General features: G+C 43.2%; 1 protein-coding gene across 2 annotated transcripts; it reads right to left on the bottom strand.

Annotated features, from left to right (window-relative positions):
- Positions 1-164: 164 nt before the first annotated feature.
- Positions 165-20,956, bottom strand: itpkca (inositol-trisphosphate 3-kinase Ca). 2 transcript variants are annotated; one of them, XM_029670840.2, is made up of 7 exons: positions 20,195-20,956; positions 17,648-17,747; positions 17,011-17,224; positions 14,258-14,462; positions 3,899-4,000; positions 3,478-3,579; positions 165-3,373 (listed from the first exon to the last, which is right to left on the bottom strand). In XM_029670840.2, the coding sequence occupies exons 1-7, from the start codon at positions 20,549-20,551 to the stop codon at positions 3,167-3,169; spliced, it is 1,287 nt and encodes a 428-aa protein (XP_029526700.2). In that variant the 5' UTR covers positions 20,552-20,956; the 3' UTR covers positions 165-3,166. The 2 variants fall into 2 exon arrangements, with proteins under 2 accessions (XP_029526700.2, XP_029526701.2); XM_029670841.2 differs by having other exon boundaries at positions 3,478-3,549; positions 20,195-20,953.
- Between the last annotated feature and the right edge of the window lie 979 nt (positions 20,957-21,935).

Raw genomic sequence — 21,935 nt, 5'->3', positions numbered from 1 at the left:
CATCTCTTACCAAAGTTAACTAGCATTATTTTTCATTTAGAACCAGTTACAAACAAAATTATTTTTGTACAGCAACCTCTTCAGTATGCATTTGTCATAGCAGCTGACTGAAACTGGTGTGAGCCTGACAAATAACACAGGACAGCAATTACCGCAAGACAAGAGTTGGTCCACATTTTAATGGCTTCCATTTAGGTAGCCTGGTCTAAGAAACCAGTTGCAGACATTGCTCAAAATATCACAGTTGTTCAACTCAGTTCCAGGACATCTCAATCTGCCAATTTGATGAACTGCATTTGGCCTTTGCCTTCATATCTTAGTTGTACTGTATAGCAAAGGTGGGGGGGGGCATAACAGTCTCATCAATAGAAAAGTATTTGTGCAGAGCACTTTGTGAAAGTGAAGAACTCCGCTTGTCGGATTATATTTTGGATATTTAAGATTCACAAATGCTGTCATTGTTTCAGCCTGCAGGATACCCCACTAGGCTCTATGCCTGGAAGCATGTTATTTGGGTCCTACATTGCCCTCTAAAGTCACACATTCTTACAGGATAACTAGGCTGTTTCTCTCTCAAAGAAGGGGATAAATGTGTGGTGCAAAACAAAGGAGTTGATTTCCGACGTCAGGAAGCAGGGATTCAACAACACTGCAGTGGAGTCAGCAGCTTCAGGTTCCTCTGCGTCCACATCAGAGAACCTCACAGTGACAGACAACACCACAGCCCTGGTCAAGAAGGTGCAACTGCGTCTCTAATTTCTCAGGTGGCTGAAGAAAATCGGCACGCTCCCCCGGGTCCTCTCCTAATTCTACCGCAGCAACATCGACAGCATCCTGACCGGCTGCATCCCGGCTTGGTACAGAAACTGCTCCATTCACGACCGCAAGGCCCTTCAGAGGGTGGTGAAGACTGCCCAGTACATCACTGGAACCGTGCTCCCCTCCATACAGGACAAGAACCCCGTTCAGCCCAGCCATGGACTATTCACTCCGTTACTGTCTGTTCCCGGACCACCATCTCAGAGACAGTTTTTACCCACAAGCCAACAGACTACTTAACTGTTGAACCGGGACTGACTGCCGGAACAACAGACTCCCTGCACCCTACCACACATGGACTCACACACACATGCACACCTATTTATATTACTGCACAATGTCTATTTATTATTGCACAATTCCCTGGCACATGTACATTCACAATTTGTCCGAGTGCCGCCTTGAATTATATTTATGGCCCCCCAAAAAATGATTCACTTCATTTCTATTGTCGTGAGCTGAACCTGCAAGTAAGTATTTCGTTGCACTATGTACGGTGCATTCATAAAGTATTCAGAACCCTTTCCTTTTTACACATTTTGTTCCATTACAGCATTATTCAAAATTAAATTATAAAAAATAAATACCTTATTTACATAAGTATTCTGACCCTTTGCTAGGAGACTCGAAATAGAGCTCAGGTACATCCTGTTTCCATTGATCATCCTTGAGATGTTTCTACAACTTGATTGAAGTCCACCTGTGGTAAATTCAATAGATTGGAAATTATTTGGAAAGGCACACACCTGTTTTTATAAGGTCCCGCAGTTGACAGTGCATGTCGGAGCAAAAACCAAGCCATGAGGTCGAAGGAATTGTCAGGGAAGTGCCCAAGAACCCAATGGTCACTCTGACAGAGTCCAAGAGTTCCTCTGTGGAGATGGGAGAACCTTCCGGAAGGACAACCATCTCCGCAGCACTCAACCAATCAGGTCTTTATGGTAGTGGCCTGACCGAAGCCACTCCTCAGTAAAAGGCACACGATAGCCCACTTAGAGTTTGCCAAAAGGCACCTAAAGGACTCTCAGACCATGAGAAACAAGATTCTCCGGTCTGATGAAACCAAGATTGAACTCATTGGCCTGAATGCCAAGTGTCACGTCTGGAGGAAACCTGGCACCATCCCGAAGGTGAAGCATGGTGGTGGCAGCATCATGCTGTGGGGATGTTTTTCAGCGGCAGGGACTGGGAGACGAGTCAGGATTGAGGGAAAGATTAACAGAGCAAAGTACAGAGAGATCCTTGATGAAAACCTGCTCTAGAGCGCCCAGGACCACAGACTGGGAGCGAAGGTTCAGGACAACGACCGAAACACACAGCCAAGACAACGCAGGAGTGGCTTTGGGAAAAGTCTCTGAATGTCCTTGAGTGGACCAGCCAGAGCCCGGACTTGAACCCAATTGATCTCTGGAGAGACCTGAAAATAGCTGTGCAGCGATGCTCTCCATCCAACCTGACAGCGCTTGAGATGATCTGCAGAGAAGGATGGGAGAAACTCCCTAAATACAGGTGTGCCAAGCTTGTAGAGTCATACCCAAGAAGACTCGAGGCTGTAATCGCTGCCAAAGGTACTTCAAAGTACTGAGTAAAGGGTCTGAATACTCATGTAAATGTGATATAAGTTTGAATTTTTATACATTTGCAAATAATTCTAAAAACCTGCTTTTGCTTTGTCATTAGAGGGTATTGTGTGTAGATTTGAGGGAAAAAAATATTGAATCCATTTTAGAATAAGGCTGGAATGTAACAGAACGTGGAAAAAGGTCAAGGGGCCTGCATACTTCCCGAATGCACTGTATATCATGAGTATATGACTAATAAACAAACTTGAAGGCAGTGTTCATTAACACAGTTCGCAGAGGTTTTACGAGTCCTCTATTAAGGGCCACTCCATTATGTATAATAGTATAGTATCAACATTAATTGTTTAGTTCCTACAGCCCTCAAACCTGGAGTAAGAAACACTTAGAGCTAATGAGTATTAAGTACAATTGTAATAGAACAAAATGGCAGAATTTGTTTGGGGGAGGGATTATGAGGAAGATGATAAAAGGGCAGTGTTTCATTTTGCATTGCTGTAGTATAATTCTTCTGAGGAACTAGTGCTATTATTTTCCTTTGTCCACCACATACACCTCTGTTCCTCTCCCATTGCCTTCATTATAGCCACAGACGGTAGTCCAGTACCCCCTAAAGCCCAACATAGAATCCGAGTCCAATATGTGAACAGTCTCTCGTTTGTCAACCCTCTCAGGTAAAAGTTGAAATGGCCATTCGGATTTGGTTCATGTGGGAAAGGGTGTTTTGGTTGGGACGAGGTCCTGTGTCAATCATTCAAGAGTGAGGTTCAGGTGAGATGCAGCATATCGGTCAGGACATCAATGAGGTTATCCAGCCCCCACAGGTACCCATCCTCTCGGTTGCCCTCTATCCAGGGGGTGCGGTGGTCCAGGGTGAGAGGCGGCGGCAGGGAGACAGTCCTCCCAAAATCAATCATCCATACTCCTGTCTTCCCTGTACTGTCATGCACAAATAGTAGGGAGCTGCCCACCACCTGTAGAGAGAAACAGATGTTAGTGTGCACCTCGCCATTCAGAGACCAGCATCAAGACATGCAAAGCATGCATTATACCATGAAAGCAGTGGAAAATGGCTTACCTCGTGTGTTCTGAAGAAGATGGATGTCTCCAACACCAGTCGAAGATCCTTCATTCGTCTCAGATATCCCTTCTGAAAGAGAAGAGAAAGAGATCTATAATCCTGAGAGAGGAAGACAAAGGTAAAAGGGGGTAAGATTAAAGCTGGAATATATACTTGGTAAAACTGCCACGTCCCATTTGCGATATTACAAAAAAATAAGTTACTCCAAACAACAAACACTTTTCCCCCCCGTTGACATCACTGCACATCATTATATGCGCAATAGAACAGAGAAGGTACTGCAAATATTTTTGATCACAATGCTGGATGCTCTGCTCTTCTGTTTAATTAACAAAAAAACAAATAGACGCCCGGGGCGAACAGTGGCTCTGCTTCACCATAAGCAAATTTCAGCTTTAAGAGAAAGAGAAACACTCACCAGAATGAGGGTGTTGCAACCCACAAAGTCCTGCAGTGCCTGCATCACCTCTTCTCTGCTCTTGGTCCTTTTAAAGTCTGTGTTGCACACACCATCAGCCTTCTACACAAGGATTTAACAATGGTTTAGACATGCGAGCACAAACGGGTAACTTTATATACACAAGTCTTTTGGCTACACATCCTCAGGGACATTTACATCTGAAAGGCACTTGCCCAATGGGGAAGTCCGGAGTATTTTTGGGATGCCGAAGATTATAGTCACAAGATGTGAAAATAGTTGTTCACATGCAAACAGTTTTACTGGCTTGCTAACATTGGACCTGCACCTTTTGCAGCGCATGAGATGCTTTTATTCATTTCAATGAAACCTGGAAGTGAGCAGGTCAGCGCCATAAAATCCTAAAATACCTGCGCTGCCCGAACATATAACTAAACTCTGGTTCCATTTTCAAGACGGATGCGCAGCTCACGCTGGAGAGCAATAAGACAATGACTCACGTTGGAGAGCAATAAGACAGTGGCTCACACTGGAGAGCAATAAGACAGTGGCTCACGCTGGAGAGCAATAAGACAGTGACTCACGCTGGAGAGCAATAAGACAGTGACTCACGCTGGAGAGCAATAAGACAGTGGCTCACACTGGAGAGCAATAAGACAGTGGCTCACGCTGGAGAGCAATAAGACAGTGGCTCACACTGGAGAGCAATAAGACAGTGGCTCACGCTGGAGAGCAATAACAAAGTGACTCACACTGGAGAGCAATAATACAGTGACTCACGCTGGAGAGCAATAAGACAGTGGCTCACACTGGAGAGCAATAAGACAGTGGCTCACGCTGGAGAGCAATAAGACAGTGGCTCACGCTGGAGAGCAATAAGACTGACTCACACTGGAGAGCAATAACACAGTGACTCACGCTGGAGAGCAATAACACAGTGACTCACGCTGGAGAGCAATAACACAGTGACTCACACTGGAGAGCAATAAGACAGTGGCTCACGCTGGAGAGCAATAAGACAGTGACTCACGCTGGAGAGCAATAAGACAGTGGCTCACGCTGGAGAGCAATAAGACATAGGCTCACGCTGGAGAGCAATAAGACAGTGGCTCATGCTGGAGAGCAATAAGACAGTGACTCACACTGGAGAGCAATAACACAGTGACTCACACTGGAGAGCAATAAGACAGTGGCTCACGTTGAACAAAGGTTACACTTCTAGTACAGCAGGTCAAACTTCTGTGATACACTCCCCTACATATGTATTTGAAAAGTGCAGCGAAAACGCTTAATTTAGCTCTATACTACAGCATTTTGGATGCTGTTTCAAATGTTTCATATGAGGCGATATTACAGATTGTCACTTTTTATTTGAGGGCATTTTCATATACGTTTTACCATTTAGAAATGAATGCATTTTGAATTTGTCATAAGTATTTGGACAAATTCACTTAAATGTATATTATAGTAGTCAAAAGTTTAATATTTTGGCCACATATTCCTAGCACACAATGACTATATCAAGATTGTGACTCTAGAAATTAATGGTAAATAATGTATTGTGACATTTTGGAGTTAATTTTATTGTAAATAAGAATATAATATGTTTCTGAACACCAACACTAATGTGGATGCTACCATGATTACGGATAATCATGAATGAATCATGAGTGAGAAAGACCAATAGCATTGTGGTAACGTACAGGGACTCAAGTCCTTTTGTTCTCCCAATCTGTAATATCTCACCATCAAATGCCGACCGCATTACCTCCAGAGATCATTTTCTTTGGTCATCATCCCTGTCGTGTATATTCCCCCCCCAAGCAGACACCACGACGGCTCTCAAGGAACTGCACTGGACTATGTGCCAACTGGATTAGACATTCGAGCCCAAACAGGTAACTTTATATAAACCGGTCTTTAGGCTACACATCCTCAGGGAATGACATTTAGGTCTGGAAACCGCATATCCTGAGGCTGCATGTATTGCAGATGGGGACTTTAACAAAGGAAATCTGAGGAAAATGCTACCGAAATTCTGTCAACATCTCCTGGGCTATACTCACAAACTCATGATCATTGCTACAGCTACAAGGCCCTCCCCCGCCCTCTCTTCGGAAAATCACATCACACCTATAGGCAGAAACTTCCATCAGGAAGCACCCGTGGTAAGGACTGTTTAACATTGGTCTGACCAATCGGAAGCCACGCTTCAAGATTGTTTTGATCACGCGGACCGGAACATTTTCCCGGGTCGCCTCTGAGAATAGTATCGGCGTATACACTGGGTTCATCAGGAAGTGCATAGAGGATGTTGTTGCCACTGTGACGATTACAACTTATCCAAACCAACAACCCTGGACAGACGGCAGCATTCCATCTAGAGGCAAAACGACACGAGAAATGTGGCAGGAACTCCAGACAATCATGTATTATAAAGGGAAAGCCAAGCCACCTCAGACACCGACGCCGCGCTCCCGGATAAGCTAAACACCTTTGCCTGCTTCGAGGAAAACATGGAGCCACCAACGCAGGCCCCCTCCACTAACGAGGATGGTGTGCTCTCGTTCTCCTTGCCCGACGTGAGTAAGTCATTTAAGCATTTTAACCCTCGCAAGACTGCCAGCCCAGACGGCATCTCAAGCCGCGTCCTCAGAGCATGTGCAGTCCAGCTGGCTGGAGTGTTTACAGACATATTCAAAATCTCCATATCCCATTCTGTAGTACCCACTTGCTTCAAGATGTCCACCATTGTTCCTGTACCAAAGAAGGTGAAGGTAACCCCATAGCACTCACTTCTATCATCACAAAGTGCTTCAAGAGGCTAGTTAAGGATACCACCTAAACAGATCCACGGACGACACAATCGCCGCTGCACAGCACACTGCCCTATCCCACCTGGACAATATAAATACCTATGTAATAATGCTGTTCATTGACTACAGCTCAACCTTCATCACCATAGTTCCCTCCAAACTCATCACTAAGCTCAGGGGCCTGGGTCTGAACCCATCCCTGTGGAACTGGGTCCTGGGCCTAGACTCACAGAAAACACTTTTTACGCAAAAAAAAAATTAAGAAGCTTCTTAGGAAAAAGATAGGATATTGTTGATGAATTGCACTTAAACTAAGATTTAATGATTTTCTTATGAACTTCTCAAATATTTTCTTAACCATCTTCTTAGCTAGCAATGGCAATCATTTTAGCATATTTGTACTGAGATTACTGTTCTAAAACATGTTCTTGGGTTTATAATAATCAATACTGAAACTTTCAGACAAAGTTTGTGGGTGAATTAAACAATTCAATTGCTTTCATGATCTTATTCTCTCACTGCCCTGAGTTTAAGGGTTTAGCTATATTGGAATAAAGAACAAATCCAATAACTTTACTTTCAAGATCCTAATTTCGTAACTTCTTGCTTAAGGATAAACATAAGAAATAGTTCAAGAACATTTCCAATAACCTTTTTAAAGAATAGAAACTTTGCTTAACTTCTTTCATAAAACTATAGCTTAGGAAAAATGTTCAGTTAAGACGACATTTCTTCTTAAGAAGGTTTTGTGAATCTGGGCCCGGGACTTCCTGAGGAGCTGACCCCAAGTGGTGAAGGTAGGCACCCGTGAGAGCATATCACAGCCTGGTACAGCAATTGGAGCTCCCGAGTGGCGCAGCGGTCTAAGGCACTGCATCTCAGTGCTTGAGGCGTTACTACAGACATCCTGGTTCGATTCCAGGCTGTATCACTACCGGCCATGATTGGGAGTCCCATAGGGCGGCGCAACATTGGCCCAGCGTAGGCCGTCATTGTAAATAAGAATTTGTTCCTAACTGTCTTGCCAAGTTAAATAAAAAAATACAAATGGCACCGTCCTCAACCGCAGGGCTCTCCAGAGGGTGGTGCGGTCAGCCCAAAGCATCATCAAAGCACACTGCCTGCCCTCCAGGACATCTACAACACCCAGTGTCACATGAAGGCCAAGAAGATCATCAAAAGACCTCAGCCACCAGAGCCACGGCCTGTTCACCCCACTATCATCTAGGAAGGAGGAGACTACATGTGCATCAAAGTTGGGATCAAGAGAATGATAAACAGCTTCTATCTCCAGGCGATTAAACTGTTAAACATTGACCACTAGCCAGGCCTACGCCCAGTACAGTACCCTGAACCTTAGTCACTGTTACTAGCCTGCTACCACCCTGTACTTTACCCTGCACCTTAGAGACGGCTATACCCTATAGGCATTGAACACTGGTCACTTCAATAAATGTTTACATACCATTTTACCCACTTTATATGTATATACTGTATTCTAGTCATGGCTCACTAAAAACTACTGCACACCTTTTATATAAATATACTGTCCATATTATCTCTATAGTGCCTTCAGAAAGTATTCCTTCCCCTAGACTTAATCCATATTTTGCTGTGTTAGACGGAATTCAAAACGGATTCATATAGATTTCTTTCTCACCCATCTACGCATAACACCCCATAATGACAAAGTGAAAACATGTTTAGACATTTTTGCAATTTAATGATCAAATACAGAAATATCTCCTTTACATTAGTATTCACACCCCTGAGTCAATACATGTTAGAATCACCTTTGGCAGGGTTTACAGCCGTTTACAGCCGTGGCTCTTTCTGGGGTCTCTAAGAGCTTTGCTCACCTAGATTATGCAATATTTGCACACTATTCTTTTAAAATTCTCCAAGCTCTGTCATGTTGTTTGTTGATCATTGCTAGACAGCCATTTTCATGTCTTGGCAGATTTTCCAAGATGATTTAAGTCAGAACTGTAACTAGGCCACTCAGGAACATTCAATGGCATCTTGGTAAGCAACACGTGGCCTTGTGTTTTAGGTTATTGTCCTGCTGAAAGGTAAATTCATCTCGCAGTGGCTGGTGGAAAGCAGACTGAACCAAGTTTTCCTCTAGGATTTTTCCTGTGCTTAGCTCTATTCAGTTTATTTTTATCATAAAAAGATAATTTCCTTACCACATTTTTTGCAGTTTTTACTTTAGTGTCTTACTGCAAACAAGATTTTGGTATATTTGTATTCTGTACAGGCATCCTTCTTGTCAGTCATTTAGGTTAGTACTGTGGAGTAACTAAAATGTTGTTAATCCATCCTAAATTCTCCCATCACAGCTATTAAACTGTTTTAAAGTCAAATAAAATCAAGCTTTATTTACACAGCACATTTCAGACATGGAATGCAACACAAGGTGCGTCACAGGAAAAAAAATACAAAACAACGAAAATACACTGAAATATTTACTCTACAACAAACATGAGGATAAGAAAACAAGAATAATACAAACTGAACAACTAAAAGCACCCTAAGGAAAAACAAAGCAGAAAAGGTGTGTTTTAAGATCTCATTTAACTAGGTCCACAGTTTCAGCTCCCCTCAGGTTCTCTGGCAAGCTATTCCAGAGGCTGGGGGCATAGTAACTAAAGGCTGCCTCTCCATGCCTCTTGGTCCTAGGCTTTGGGACAGTTAAAAGGCCAGTGCCGGAGGACGAGGGACCTACTGGGTACATATCTTAAAAGCCTGTCTGACATATCGGGGTGCCCAATCGTGGATTGATTTAAAAACCAATAGAAGAATCTTAAAATTAATTCTAAAACTCACAGGCAGTCAGTACAGAGACCTTAAAACCAGTGTGATGTGTGCTCTCCGTCTGGTCTTGGGACCAGTGCTGCAGCATTCTGTATGCTTTGGAGATGACCAATGGCTTTCTTGGGTAGACCAGACAGGAGAGCATTACAGTAGTCAAGCCTTCTTGTAATAAAAGCATGGATGAGTCTCTCTGTATCAGCCTGAGAGAGAAACGGACACACCTTTGCAACATTCCTCAGGTGGTAAAAAGCTATTTTGGTCACTTTCCTAACGTGTAAATTCTATCACACCTAGGTTTTTCTTTTTTTTTTACATGGGGTTTTATCTTTATTGCCCGTGAATTAAAATGTGCGGACAGATTCTCGCTGTGCTTTGGCTCCAACAATATATACCTTGGCCTGGTCTTGATTTAGCTGTAGGAAGTTTTGAACCATCCAAGTATTTAAATCACTAATAATACAGTCTAATCATTTATCTGTGGAGCTAAAATCCTCTGGTGACACAGAACTGTAAAGTTGTGTATCAGCGTAGCAGTGAAAATCAATGCTGTGCTGTCTGATAACGCTGTCAAGAAGTAACATATATAAACTGAACAGTACCGGGCCAAAAATCAAACCTTGTGGAACGCCACATGATATGTATTTTCTGAGTTATGTTGGTGACAAAGAAAACTCTTGACCAGTTAAATAGGTCCCAAACCAATTTAGAACTGGGCCGGTGAGGCCAACCCACCTCTCCAGTGTGTCCAGAAGGACATTGTGGTCAACAGTATCAAATGCAGAACTTAAATTCAAGAGTACAAGGACAGAGAGCTGTTTGGCATCTGTGTTCTAAGATCATTTACCACATTAAGGCTGGAGAATCTAGATTTTCTTCAGAAGGGGTTTCACCATAGCTGTTTTTAGTGCAGTGGGGAAAGTGCCTGTGAACAGGGAGTGATTAATAATAGCTTGCATTTCTTCAGATATGCAATTAAACACTTTTGAAGGTGGGGATAAGATTGAGAAGGCAGGTAAAAGGTTTAAATTGTGATATGTTTTTCCTGAGCATGTCTGTGTCAACCAGGGAAAATAAATCCATAGTGCCTTTGCGTGGTAGGCTAGGGCACAGGTCAAACTCCTCATCAGGTCTTGTTTGACTGATACCCAGCCTAATGTTTCTTATCTATGAAATATGCCGCAAACTCATCACATTCAAATGTGGAGGAAAGTTCACATAGGTTTGCAGGGGTAGGATTTATCAGACCAATGGTCGACAAAAGCACTTTCATATTATTCTAATTATTTAGTGATCAAGTGAGGAAAATGAGCCCGTCTGGCATTTCTAATTTTCCTGTTATATATGCCAAGTTGCTGTCTCAGAATATCATAACGGACAATTTTGCCTTTTCTCCACTTCATCTCTGCCTTTCTCCACTTCATCTCTTCCTTTCTGCAATTGCTCTTCAATGTATTAGTTTCCTCACTCATCCAAGGGCCTCTCCGTTTGGATATGGCATCAATGGTTGCCCTTAATTTGCTATTAAAGTTCAACTAAATCATCACAAGAGGAAGGCAGAATAGGTGATGGAGTATTGCTCATACACTCGAAATCTGTCACCATTGGCCTCATGGTGAAATCCCTGAGCGGTTTCCTTTCTGTCCGGGAACCGTGTTAGGAAGGACGCCTGTATATTTGTAGTGACTGGGTATATTGATGCACCATCCAAAGTGTAATTAATAACTTCACCATGCTCAAAAGGATATTCAAATGTCTGCTTTTTTATTTTACCCATCTACCAATAGGTTCCCTTCTTTGCGAGGCATTGGAAAATCTTACTGGTCTTTGTGGTTGAAACAGTGTTTGAAATTCACTGCTCGACTGAGGGAAACTTACAGATATGTTTGGGGTACAGAGATGAGTTATTTTTAAAAATCATGTTAAACAGTAATATTGCACAGAGTGAGTCCACGCAACTTATGAGATTTGTTAAGCACATTTGTTCTCCATAACATATTTAGACTTGCCATAACAAAGGGGTTGAATACATGATATTCCAGCTTTTAATTTGTATTTATTTCTAAAAACACAAGTCCACTTTGACAACATGGGGTATTGCGTGTAGGCCAGTGACAACAAAATGTGGAAAGTATCAGACCCCTTCTGTTTTTCCACATTTTGATGTTACAGCCTTATTCTAAATTTTGATTACATAATTGTTTCCCCCTTCAACCATACAATACCCCACAATCTAGCAGTGAAATTCTAACACAGATTCAACCACAAAGACCAAGGAGGTTTTCCAATCCAATCCTTCTCAAAGGACACCCAAGGGTAAAAATGAAAAAGCAGATAACTAAATATCCCTTTGAGCATGGTGAAGTTATTAATTACACTTTGTATAGTGTATAAATACACCTAGTCACTACAAAGATACAGGTGTCCTTCCTAAGTCAGTTGCCCGAGAGGAAGGAAACCACTCAGGGATTTCACCACAAATCCAATGGTGAATTAAAAACAGTTAAGAGTTTAAAGGCTGTGATAGGAGAAAACAGAGGATAGATCAACAGAATACTAACCTAAACGACAGAGTTAAAAGGAATCTTGTACAGAATAATAAAATATTCCAAAACATGCATCCTGTTTGCAATAAAGGCACTGAAATAAACATTATGTCCTGAATACAAACCATTATGTTTGAGGAATATCCAACACCACTGAGTACCACTTCATATTTTCATACATGGTTGGTGGCTGCATCGTGTTATGGGTATGATAGTCATCGGCAAGGACTAGGGTGTTTTTTTAGGATAAAAAGAAACGGATTAGAGCTAAGCACAGGAAAAGTCCTAGAGGAAAGCCTGGTTCAGTCTGAAGATATTTTCACCTTTCAGCAGGACAATAACCTAAAACACAAGGCCAAATATACACTGAAGTTGCTTACCAAGACAACATTGAATGTTTGCGTGGCCTAGATACAGTTTACTTAAATCTGCTTGAAAATCTATGGCAAAACTTGAAAATGGCTGTCTAGCAATGATCAACAAGCAACTTCACAGAGCTGGAAGCATTTTTTTAAAGGAAAAATGGGCTAATATTGTACAGTCCAGGTGTGCAAAGCACTTAAGAGATTTGCCCAGAAAGACTCACAGCTGTAACCGCTGCCAAAGGTGATTCTTACATGCATTGACTCAGGCAGTGTGAATACTTATGTAAATTAAATATTTCTGTATTTGGTTTATCAAATTTGAAAAAACATATTTTCACTTTTGTCATTATTGAGTATTGTGTGTAGATGGGTGCTATTTTATTTTAATCAATTTTGAATTCAGGCTGTAACAACAAAATGTGCTATAAGTCAAGGGGTATTTATACTTTGACGGCACTGTAGAGATAGTATATGAATAGTAAAGGTGTGTACAGAAGGAGTTATATAGGATGAGCCATGACTAGAATACAGTATATAAATATGAAGTGGGTAAAAATGTAAACATTATTAAAAGTGACCAGTGTTCAATGACTATATAAATAGGGCAAAGCAGTCTAAGGAGCAGGGTTGAGTACCGGGAGGTAGCTGGCTATTAACAGCGAATAAGGTTCCGGACAGTGTACTGCTCAACTTGTTACAGTTGAGTAGTCAGCAGAGGCTACTGCTCAAATGTTGCTGTAATAGGCCTACATGTTTCTCCTTCGCAATGGTGTTTTGTTGTAGGTTTGTTCTTTTGGTTGTTCATTGTTAAGCTTTAGAAACCTGGGACTGTGGCATGTCTGTGCACTTTCACTCCACGGCGAGTGAAAGCCACATTGAATTCAGGCTGTAATTACATAAAGTAGATGACAATTTATGACTCCTTAAATACTCGCGTGTGCCCTAGTGTCATTTAGAAGTCATTTATACTAGCTTGTGTCCTTTAGTAGTCATTTATACTAGCGTGTGTCCTTTAGTAGTCATTTATACTAGCGTGTGTCCTTTAGTAGTCATTTATACTAGCGTGTGTCCTTTAGTAGTCATTTATACTAGCGTGTGTCCTTTAGTAGTCATTTATACTAGCGTGTGTCCTTTAGTAGTCATTTATACTAGCGTCCTTTAGTAGTCCTTTATACTAGTCCTTTATCCTTTATACTAGCGTGTGTCCTTTAGTAGTCCTTTATACTAGCGTGTGTCCTTTAGTAGTCATTTATACTAGCGTGTGTCCTTTAGTAGTCATTTATACTAGCGTGTGTCCTTTAGTAGTCATTTATACTAGCGTGTGTCCTTTAGTAGTCATTTATACTAGCGTGTGTCCTTTAGTAGTCATTTATACTAGCGTGTGTCCTTTAGTAGTCATTTATACTAGCGTGTGTCATTTAGTAGTAATTTATACTAGCGTGCGTCATTTAGTAGTAATTTATACTAGCGTGCGAATCCTTTATTCACATGGAAATTAAACTTAGCAATGACATTTAGCTGGTAGAAGATTCGGTCAGTGTCATTAGTAATGATATGAACGGCACACTGGCTGGCTCATGTGTGTGGGTTTGAGAGGAGGGGCATGTGTGGCAACGCGCTGCCATTTGGCACACAGACAGTTGGCAGTGCTTGCTGCCTGATAGAAATGTGTCCTTGTGTTTGACACGTGTGACTTAAACAATGGGGATTTTTACACCTGGGCAACCTCAGAGCAGGCTCAACTTGCTCAGTTCACTTTCCCCAGACTGCCTGTGTTTGTGTGTCTGTGTTTGTGTGTCTGTGCGTGCGTGTCTGTGCCTTGAGTCCCTCGATGCGGAAGCCCAGAGTGGTGGTGGAGCTTAGGGTCTCTCTCCACTGCATGTATCTGGTCTTGAGTACTGCCTGTAGTGCTCGCTCCTCTGTAGTGGGGGCCTCTGGGTCCACGTCCACCATCTTCTCATACATGTCCTGACGAGGCTGGGGCCGCTCCCGAGCCTTCGCCAGCTCCTCTTCCAAGTATGTCCTAACAGAGCAGACAGCTTAATATCACATACATACTCAACACAAGCAGGGATGTACTGGAGGGTCAACGCATGTAATCACCATTTCCGCACTTTTTAAAAAAAATTGTGAAAGTGTTCACTAACCTTTTTATTCTGTTAATTATAGTTTACCCACTTATTATTATTGCGTTCCCAGCGTTGATCAAATCTCAGAACGCTAATATTCTAGACACGCCTGCCTCTGCGAACGAGTGAAATCATAATTCAGGTATGCTCGTTATGGTCACCTGCTCCCCTTGCATGTGCCTTGTCAGCAGCGCATTTCATTTACCACTCTGCCCAACGGCAAACAATGCCCAAGGTACAAGCCGAGATGTGAAACAAACTACCTCTGGCCAGACCAACGCTGGCAAGTGGCAGAGAGAGACGCTGCTGACAATGGTCTTGCGAAATGCCAGACATAAGGATTTTTTTTAAATACATTTGATTTTTTCCTCCCCAATTGGTAGTTACAGTCTTGTCCGTACAGAAGTTGCAGCGATGGGACTCGGGAGAGGCGAAGGTCGAGAGCCATGCGTCCCCAGAAACACGACGCTGCCACGTCGCACTGCTTCTTGACACACTGCTCGCTAAACCTGGAAGCCAGCCGCACCAATGTGTTGGAGGAAACACCGTACACCTTGCGACTGGGTCAGCGTGCATGCGCCCGACCCGCCACAGGAGTCGCCAGAAAGCGATGTGACAAGGACATCCCAAAACGGACAAACCCTCCCCTAACCCGGACAACGCTGGGCCAATTGTGTGCCATCTCCTGGTTGCGAATCCGGGTCTGTAGTGACGCCTCAAGCACGTTAAGCCTCCCGAGTAGCGCAGCAGTCGAAGGTGATTCTTTTAACGTCCCTTGACTCCTGCCGTGTCAACAGACATCCCCCAAACAAACAAAAAACCTGACTTCAAGGAATGGGTGTACAATTGGTAAATAGTTGCTGATATTTCAGTCTGACGGCTAGCTAACGGTGCCCTGGCTACTGTTAGCCAGATAGCTCACTGTACAACTAGCTGGCTAGAAGGATGAAGTTACAAGTTAACGTTAAACGGAGCCTGACCTCAGCAGGAGCAGTTGACAGAAATTACGCTAGCTATAATCTTTTTTTTTTTTAAAGGCTACTATAAATTCTCACAAAATAACTTTTCTTTACAGAGTAGTGAGAAAGCCAATGGCAGGCTGCGCTGCAATGCAGGAGGCAAAGGAGATACACAGAGGGAGGAAGCAAGCAGAGAGGTTATTGCAGTGGTTCCCAAACTTGGGGTCAGGGACCCATGTGGGTCCCCTGAGAGACTCTGTAATGTTATCAAACACATGAATAACTTGTTTCTCTTTAAATGACTTTAGTGGCCTACATTTTATAGTCAACTAAGGGCCTATACACTGGTGCACTTTACAATACAGGAAACTGAGTTGCAGTGCAGCTCACATGAGACACTAAGAAAATGAATTAAAAGAAAACATCTCCAAATCCGATGTTTCTGGACTTTTCTAGTGTCCAGTTGAAATTAACTCATTTGGGAGGGAGACCTGATGTGCATTTTGTGTAACTTTTAACTACCAAAAATTACATTAGACCTTCCCTATAGACCTGCATGAAAATGCAATCAAACAATAGTTCTAAAAATATCATATGTTTTGGTTTATACAGTGCATTCGGAAAGTATTTAGACACCTTGACTTTTTCCACATTTTGTTACATTACAGCCTTATTATAAAATTGATTAAATTGCCCCCCCCCCTTCAGTCAATCTACACACAATACCCAATAACAACAAAGCAAATACTGGTTTAGACAAATTAAAAATATATATCACATTTACATGAGTATTCAGACCCTTTACTCAGTACTTTGTTGAAGCATCTTCGGCAGAGTCTTCTAGGGTATGACACTACAATCTTGGCACACCTGTATTTGGGGAGTTTCTCCCATTCTTCTCTGCAGATCCTCTCAAGCTTGGTCAGGTTACTGAAGAGTGGCTTGTCTGGCCACTCTACCATAAGGCCTGATTGGTGGAGTGTTGCAGAGATGGTTGTCCTTCTGGAAGGTTCTCCATCTCCACAGAGGAGCTCTGTCAGAGTGACCATCGGGTACTTGGTCACCTGGCTGATCAAGGACCTTCTCTGTTCCAAACTTCCTTAATTTAAGAATGGAGGCCACTGTGTTCCTGGGGACTTTAAATGCTGCAGACATTTTTTTTGTACTTTTCTCCAGATTTGTGCCGACACAATCCGGAGCTCTACGGACAATTCCTTCAACCTCATGACTCGGTTTTTGCTCTGACATGCACAACTGTGGGACCTGTGTGTGTGTCTTTCCTAATCATGTCCAATCAACTGAATTTACCACAGGTGGACTCCAATCAAGTTGAAGAAACATCTCAAGGATGATCAACGGAAACAGGATGCACCGGAGCTCAATTTCGAGTCTCATAGCAACGGGTCTGAAAACTTACATAAATAAGTTGGTTTTTTGGGCAAATATTTCCAGCCCCCAGTGTCTCTAAATCACACTTACTCACCGGGTGCCCATCTTGCAATCCATGATGGCAGGGGAGTTGAAGTGTGTGAGCAGGTCGTCCATCATGTTGTAGTCCTGCTCGGCACGCTGCACCACTCCATGGTAGCCTGGCACAAAGGGTCTCAGAGAGTCCTCCATTAGCCTCTGCAGGCACTTTTGCTCTCCCTCAGTGTAGCGCTTCAGCAGCATCCCATAGTCCCCTGCATGGAAACTCCCTGGACCACCAGCCACGAGAGGGGGCAAGGGGGGGGGTGGGGAGGCATGTTATACTCTCAAAACACATTGGTACTACACAGCCATCTCTTATTAGCAGTAAGCCAGCAAGAAAGACTAACTTAACTATACAAAAAGGCAGAAGTCAGCTCCCGAGTGGCGCAGCAATCTAAGGCACTGCATCTCAGTGCTAGAGGCGTCTCTAAAGAGCCTGGTTCGATCCCGGACTGTATCACAACCTGCCGTGATCCAGAGTCCCATAGAGCGGCGCACAACTGGCCCAGCGTCATCCGGGTTAGGGGAGGGTTTGGCTGGGGTAAGCCGTCATTGTAAAATAAGAATTTGTTCTTAACTGACTTGCCTAGTTAAATAATGGTTTAAAAAAGTTGATCAATTAAAGAAAAAGTCAGACAGAAAGAACCAACCTGCATGTCCGACTACTTGCACCCAGGGCTGTGGCTTCTTGGGGGGCACTGAGAGGGGAGACGAGGTCCCTGTGCTTCTGGGTTTCTTCCATGTGACACTCTGCATGGGGAGAGCAATCAATCGTGCAATTACACCTCATTCCTTAGTGTACAGTACAACTCCTCAGGCTTACATTCACTCCTGTCTGTCCTGCTCCCCTGTGACTTTACTGAGAGACACTGTCATGAGAGCGACAACCTCAAACTCCATCACACAACTTTGACCTATGGCCGAGTGTCTCTATGGAAACAACCATTGGCCACCAGACTGAGCCAAGACATGTAAGAGGGGTTGGGCTGGGATCTTGTGTAACATCTGCACACATTCAATCATTTACAGGCTGCTAGACTTGTTTTGTTGAAAGCTGTGATGAACTTGAGAAAATTCTGGACCACAACACACGTTAAAGTAGCCCAGTGAGTATGTGCAGAGTCATTCACAGATAGACAAACAGGACAGACCGGCCAACGCTGTTTCTGTCTGAATGTTCTGAGAGCGTCACTTTTTCCGCCATGGCCGTTGCTAAGTGATAATTGACGCTTCCGCGTTGTGCTGTTTATTTCTCATGGTTTTCAAGAGAATCCAAGTATGTTGACACCACAACAGACTTGGATTAACATTATCCTAAACACTAACCAATAAAATCCATCTGTTAAATTTGCTGTTATTTTTTGCTTCTTTACAGCAGGTCACTTCATAGGGAATTGTCAGCAGCACTCTGGCATTGTTTACATCAACGTTTTCATTTTTTTATTACATTTTTGTAAATAAAAAAAGGTGCTAACATGTCTCTCTTTTATTGAGTTTCTATTCTTCTGCTCTAAGTCTCTGTAGTTTGACAATACTCTAAAATGTGTCCCCTGGAAATATGTACAGATGGGGATCTGTGGAAATACTTGCCCAACCTGTTCTCTATGTATGCAGTGGCCTGCAGCTACACCTGAAACTAAACATTACAAAACCCCCTGGCAAGGAGAGGCCACACCTCAAGTTGAGTTGAACAAACCTTATTGTACTTCAAACCTTAGTTGCCTAGACTACATGTTTACCATATAAATACAATGAGATTTCAAAGAATGCCTGTCCCATCTTTGTCCAGTCTCTAATATTATCCATATAGTCTAATACTCGAATGCCATAAAAGGCCTACTAGCATGACAAAACCAAAGATGTGTTATAACAAGACAGAGCCTGTCATTACCAATAGGAACAAATTAGTCAGTGGGCAGAACAAGCAAGTTGGAAGGCAGAGCCGAGCGCGAGCTAGCAAGAGCCTATTGGCGCCTACTCTGAAGTGAACAGTAACTCAATTCGCCCTTGCGCTTCTTCTAAACAAAGCCATTTTAAATTTTTGGGGCAATGGGTAAAATCAACAAGCTTACTCTGTTCTTAACAGATTATAGCTTGGGGAACAGAAAACTGAGATCAAATGTTTCATCAATGAGATAAAAAGAATAATGTCAGCCAAAATCCATCTCATGCCATCTTCTCCCACTGCCGCCACTGGGCTTCCTCTCATCACTATATTTAGTAGTGAGTGGAAACGCCAATCGGATGCTTCACACTTATACATCCAGTGAAATATCTGACTCATTGTTCTTTTTTTAAAAACCCTTTTTCTCACGAATTTTGTGATACCAAATTGGTAGTTACAGTCTTGTCCCATCGCTGCAACTCCTGTACAGCCTCGGGAGAGGCAAAGGTCCGAGAGCCATGCGTCCCCTAAAACGCTGCACTGCTTCTTGACACTGCTCGCTTAACCCGGAAGCCAGCCGCACCAATGTGTCGGAGGAAACACTGTACAACTGGCGACCAAAGTCAACATGCATTCGCCCGGCCCACCACAAGGAGTCGCTAGATGGGACAAGGACATCTCGGCCGGCCACCCTACCCTAACCTAGACGATGCTGGGTCAATTGTGCGCCGCCTCATGGGTCTCTGGTCGCGGCAGGCTGCGACACAGCCTGGGGTCGAACCCGGGTCTGTAGTGACACCTCTAGCAATGCCTTAGAACACTGGTCCACTCGGGAGGCCCGTGGCTCCTTGTTCTGTGATAAACCTATCCTATCCCCAGCTCAGCCTATACAGTCTCAGGCTTTGAGCCTCTGTCTGTGTATAGAGGGATGAGGAGAGGGGTAGGGTGAGTGGGCACCTAGGATACAAGTGTTCACAGTTTCTGTGTCAATGTTTACAGATCCACCCAGCACTGGTGATTCCACAGCAGTAAAAAAAAAAAAAAAAGATTTACAGGCATCATGACAGATGGAAATTTACTGGGACTGCAGAAGTCACACTTTGCCCTCATTTCCATCAGTTCAGACTAAACTAAGCAGAACTGTTGAACCAAAACCAGTTCTAATCATACAATCAAAGATGTTTTGGTATGATATATTCTAATGACACATGCATCTTCCTGAGCAGAACGTTACATAGACTCATGCCGATTGGTCCAATCATATGGCAGCTGATAGAGCATTATAATCATTATCATGACCACAAACACTCACCCGAGGGACCTCATCAGGACAGCCGCGGTCGTCCTCATTTTCTTCAAAAGACGAGGCTGGTGACAACACAGACGATGAGGCGTTTGACAGTTTTCTGAGGAGAAGAGACGCGGGGGAGCTCCCGAACCCACTGTCCGAACAAAACGACTCCTCGTCGGGATGAGATCCAACCGAGAGCCCGCTAATCCTCATGGCCTCCAATTCAATTCTGCTCGAGTCACACGTGACCACCAGTTGTGGAACATTTTCGTGTACGGTTTCGCAATGTGAGGGGAAATCAGCATGTTTTGTGGAGTCTGTCTTCCCGTTCGCCGACCACACTGGCTCCTCCGAAGCGTTTGAGCAACTGTGGTTCATATCCCCCTTGCTCCTCGGGCTCGAGCTGTGGTCACTGGAGTTTTAGTCATCCTCATCAGATTTTTTTGTGGTGAATGAGTGCAGCCTCACCTGATTTAGCTGCTGCCGATGTTCGTTAGCTAGTCCAAACGAAAATAGGGAGCCACGCCCACTGTACGTTTCATCTCGGATTGAAGCAATAATTGAACGGACAATACACTGGTTGATCTCCGCAACTTGATGCACATTTTTAACCGTTCAAACCAGTTTAACCACCAACGTAACCAATAGCTAGTTACATTACCTTTTGCACGTGCGATAATGCAGATATGCCAGTCTCCGAGAAGTTATAATTTCTAACGCCATTCACCAAACCACGACCAAATATTTTCAACCAGGTGCTTGAAATAATACTTCGTCACCACATGGGGGGGCTAGAATTGCATTAGCTATTGTTAACCCCACCCATAAACGACAATGATTTGTTGTCCGTTAATCAATATGTATATGTCAATCGTCGAGGAGTAGCCGTAGCAAAGACAGTACAGTATGAAGATGGGCAGAAACTGCTTTTCCAATAGAAATCCATGAACACGCCATGGCAACGTTGGCTAGCTAAACTCATGGGCAGAAAGAAGGTCATGGGGTATAACGATCGTCTTGCGCCGAACTGCGCGTGTGCACGCCGTCAAATCAAAGGCCTTCGATAGTTGTTTTTGACGAAATGAACGTGTCAATTTGTCACTTTCATGAGGTTGGAGTAGTAATATGTTCTACTACTACTAAGACATTTGCTCGAATCTAGGTTGTGCCTTAAGATTTCGAGAAAATTAACAACTAAGGAAGAATGTTTCACTTCTCTCATTAATTTGTTAAATTAAAAACGATTTCGGGGTTTTCGTTAAAAAAAAAACTAGATATCGAAAATGCCTCTGGTTTACGCGTGCGCAGTTCGGCGCGAGATGAAGTCCGCAATACATGTTTTGCGCATGTGCTAAACGAACCCACCTCGCCATGACAAGTGTGATCGGGGATTTCTATTGAAGAAGCAATTTTAGCACAGACATAAAGGGTAGTTGAGGACGAAACTTGGCCGAGATTCTGCTAATTTTGTCATCGATGAAACATCGGATCTCAAATGTTCTGTTCTCAAAACTAAAATCTGTTACGAACACAGCTAAGTTTTATATACATGACGCTTTTCCAAAGTTTTTAAAACGGAAATACGCGCCAATAGGATCTCCTAACTCGTACTTGGCTTTGCCCACCTCCATGCTTGTTCTGCCCACTATGCTTAATTTGCTCGAAAACAACACAAATCACAGATCGAAACGACACAGATCAACTATGGGTTAGCATATCTTTGGTTACAATATAAAGTATTTAGCAAGTGCTACACAACCAC

Source organism: Oncorhynchus nerka, linkage group LG10 (assembly GCF_034236695.1).
Source record: "Oncorhynchus nerka isolate Pitt River linkage group LG10, Oner_Uvic_2.0, whole genome shotgun sequence".
Classification (NCBI taxonomy): Eukaryota; Metazoa; Chordata; class Actinopteri; order Salmoniformes; family Salmonidae; genus Oncorhynchus; species Oncorhynchus nerka.
Note: the sequence above shows the minus strand (reverse complement) of the source record. Positions and strands in the feature narration are given on the sequence as shown.